The 2,634-nt window shown below is 24.3% G+C and overlaps 1 protein-coding gene across 1 annotated transcript; it reads right to left on the bottom strand.

Annotated features, from left to right (window-relative positions):
• Window positions 1-1,079: 1,079 nt before the first annotated feature.
• Window positions 1,080-2,412, bottom strand: LOC115032980 (transmembrane protein 179-like). The gene is made up of 3 exons (XM_029492394.1): window positions 2,252-2,412; window positions 1,708-1,792; window positions 1,080-1,424 (listed from the first exon to the last, which is right to left on the bottom strand). The coding sequence occupies exons 1-3, from the start codon at window positions 2,395-2,397 to the stop codon at window positions 1,167-1,169; spliced, it is 489 nt and encodes a 162-aa protein (XP_029348254.1). The 5' UTR covers window positions 2,398-2,412; the 3' UTR covers window positions 1,080-1,166.
• Between the last annotated feature and the right edge of the window lie 222 nt (window positions 2,413-2,634).

A 2,634-nucleotide genomic window follows, 5' to 3' on the forward strand; every position in this document is an offset into this window, starting at 1 on the left:
ACTTACTAAAAAAAAATGATAATTTCTAACCAAAACTGAAAAAAAAAATTGTATTGTCCTTGGTTTTACTTTAGTTACAGTAAGGCTCTACATAGAATGGGTATGCTATGCCACCATTTTGCGACTCATTTATCAATGATAAAATGATAAAATAAAGAGGGAGAAATTCAAATTCACATAACATTATTAGTCGCAAAATGGCGGCGTAGCATACCTGTATCTATAGTGCCCTAGTTACAGTGATTACTACATTTATCTCGTTTTATTTATTTAATATAACTTATAAGATATGTAGCTACGATATTATATTTTATCATATAAAATCATAAATTACAATTTGAATTTATAATATTTTTAATTATTATTTTGTATTTACTTTAGAAATGCATTGAATACTCTTTAGAAGTCAACTATCTTGAACTAGATGATTTCATTTCAAAAATTATGACAAAAATGACTTTGTCACCAATGCAGCGTGCACATTTATCAAAATTGGTTGGAACTGAACATTATGTTGAAATTGAAAATAAAATTGAATTTGTTAGTAGTTAAGTTTGTTTTTATTTTAAAATTAAACTTTAGTAAATATTACTTACTATGATTTTTTACTTCTATATTATTTGATGTTTCTGTTGAATATACTTTGTACTAAAAAATAGTATCATAATATGTTAGATCCTTTATTTTAACAATAATTGTAATTCATTTATTTATACATTTTACTAAGTTTGTTTTAAACATTAAAAATTAGTTCCTTATTGGGTTTTTTAATATGTATTAATTTTAATAGTTATGCAAATACTACAGATAAAAATCTGCCTTCACATAAACTTGTTAAATTTATCAACAAAATATTTACAACAAATTAATCATACATACATACATACATACATACACACATTACAAATGTATGTAAAATATCTTTTCTACAATAAAATGTATACAACATGAATAGTTTGTATGCTATGTTTTAATAAAACAAAATATAATTATAAATTATTAACATTTATCATGAATATATATTAGATAGTTTTAAAAACACAAAACATTACTTACATTACAAGTATGATTTTTCATTTAAAAAAAAAAAGAAAACCTTTTTATATTTTATAACAATTTAAATTTAATGGAATAATAAAAAAATACACTTATAATTAAATCATAAGCTACTCAATATTTTTAACATCAATAGATTTTGATGGTTTTGATTCAATTTTAGAGTTGTTACTTTCATCTGAAGTAGTATCTGTTTGAGTAGTATATGGAGTTACTCGGGTGGGCGCAGCCATACCTTCATCAATAAGTTTCTGTCTTTCTCGTAACATTGAAGCTTTCATATTACTCATTTGATGATAATAACAAAGTTTACACATGGTGCAAACTGTCAAACCAACCCAGCAAGACCATGAAGCCCATATTCCAAACTATAAAAATGTAATTATGAAGATATTAAGAATATAGGTAACAAATATTCTATTCAATATTTTTGGCCCAGTTGATACTTAATGTTATACATTCTAGTTGTAGTCTATGTTATAGTAGTCTATGTTATACATACATTCTAGTGTCTACCACACCTCACTCAGCATTGCATAATTTAATAGAAGTTAGCCAAGCCTCAGTATACTATAGTTAATTTGTCATATTATTGTTTTTAACTTGATTAATAAATAAATGCATAAGTTTCAAAAAAATTTATAAGAATACCTGAGCTACTCCAAGTTGAAAGTAAAAACCAGATGTATCAATTCCATCTTGAATATCGATAGGATTTCCAGCAGCCATTTCACACCTTTAAATTAATATGTTAATAAGATTTTTATTAATGTATAATAAACAATTATTTATTAGGTATAAAATAAATAAATTCAAATCAATAACATATTGCCATTAAACTAAACATGAATTAATTAAATAAACTACCTGAGAAAATTTTCTGTCATTTTTTTTTATTTTTAAATATGAATAATATAGGGTACTGGTTTAGTAACCTGCCAACAAAAGCCCCAGAAAAATGAATCCTCTTGACACGGGTGTTTTGTGGGTTTCATACTTGTATACTTTTTTCGATATTTTATGTTACAGGGTCGTAAATAATATAAATGATGTGCCCAATAATAGTGATACATATTATATATTTATATACCAACGTTTATACAATAGTTATAACCCATTAGGGTTAAGACTTGTCAACATTGTAATTTATAAATATTACATTGGTTTATATATTAATAATATAAAAATAACTTACGATGGAAATCTTTCAATCATGTCATTACACCAAGTCATAAATCCAAATGTTATCATTAGAGCGGCATTGATTGTAAAAATACACATAAGTACACATGTAATGGCATCAATAAATGTCAGTAAAAATGAACTGAAAAGAAGGTACATATTAAGCAAATAATGATTTGGTATATTATTTAAATTAATGATTATGTACATTAGGTGACCTTTACAAACCACTTTATTTTTTATCTTTTATTGAACAATGTATTTCAATCAAAGAAGCAAAAATTAACAACTACATTGTATTTCACTATTGTTTTCAAATTAAATAAACAAATTGATTTAAAACAACAAGATCTAATAATGAAACATTTGTTGTAGTTAAATTTAGGTACATTCAAA

Source organism: Acyrthosiphon pisum, unplaced genomic scaffold (assembly GCF_005508785.2).
Source record: "Acyrthosiphon pisum isolate AL4f unplaced genomic scaffold, pea_aphid_22Mar2018_4r6ur Scaffold_21422;HRSCAF=23945, whole genome shotgun sequence".
NCBI lineage: Eukaryota > Metazoa > Arthropoda > Insecta > Hemiptera > Aphididae > Acyrthosiphon > Acyrthosiphon pisum.

Coding starts and splice junctions, on each gene's coding strand:
- LOC115032980 (XM_029492394.1), bottom strand. CDS start 2,397: ATGTACCTTCTTTTCAGTTCATTTTTACTGACATTTATTGATGCCATT. Junction 1,793..2,251: donor ATGATTGAAAGATTTCCATC/GTAAGTTATTTT, acceptor ATTAATTTAAAG/GTGTGAAATGGCTGCTGGAA. Junction 1,425..1,707: donor TTCAACTTGGAGTAGCTCAG/GTATTCTTATAA, acceptor ACATTTTTATAG/TTTGGAATATGGGCTTCATG.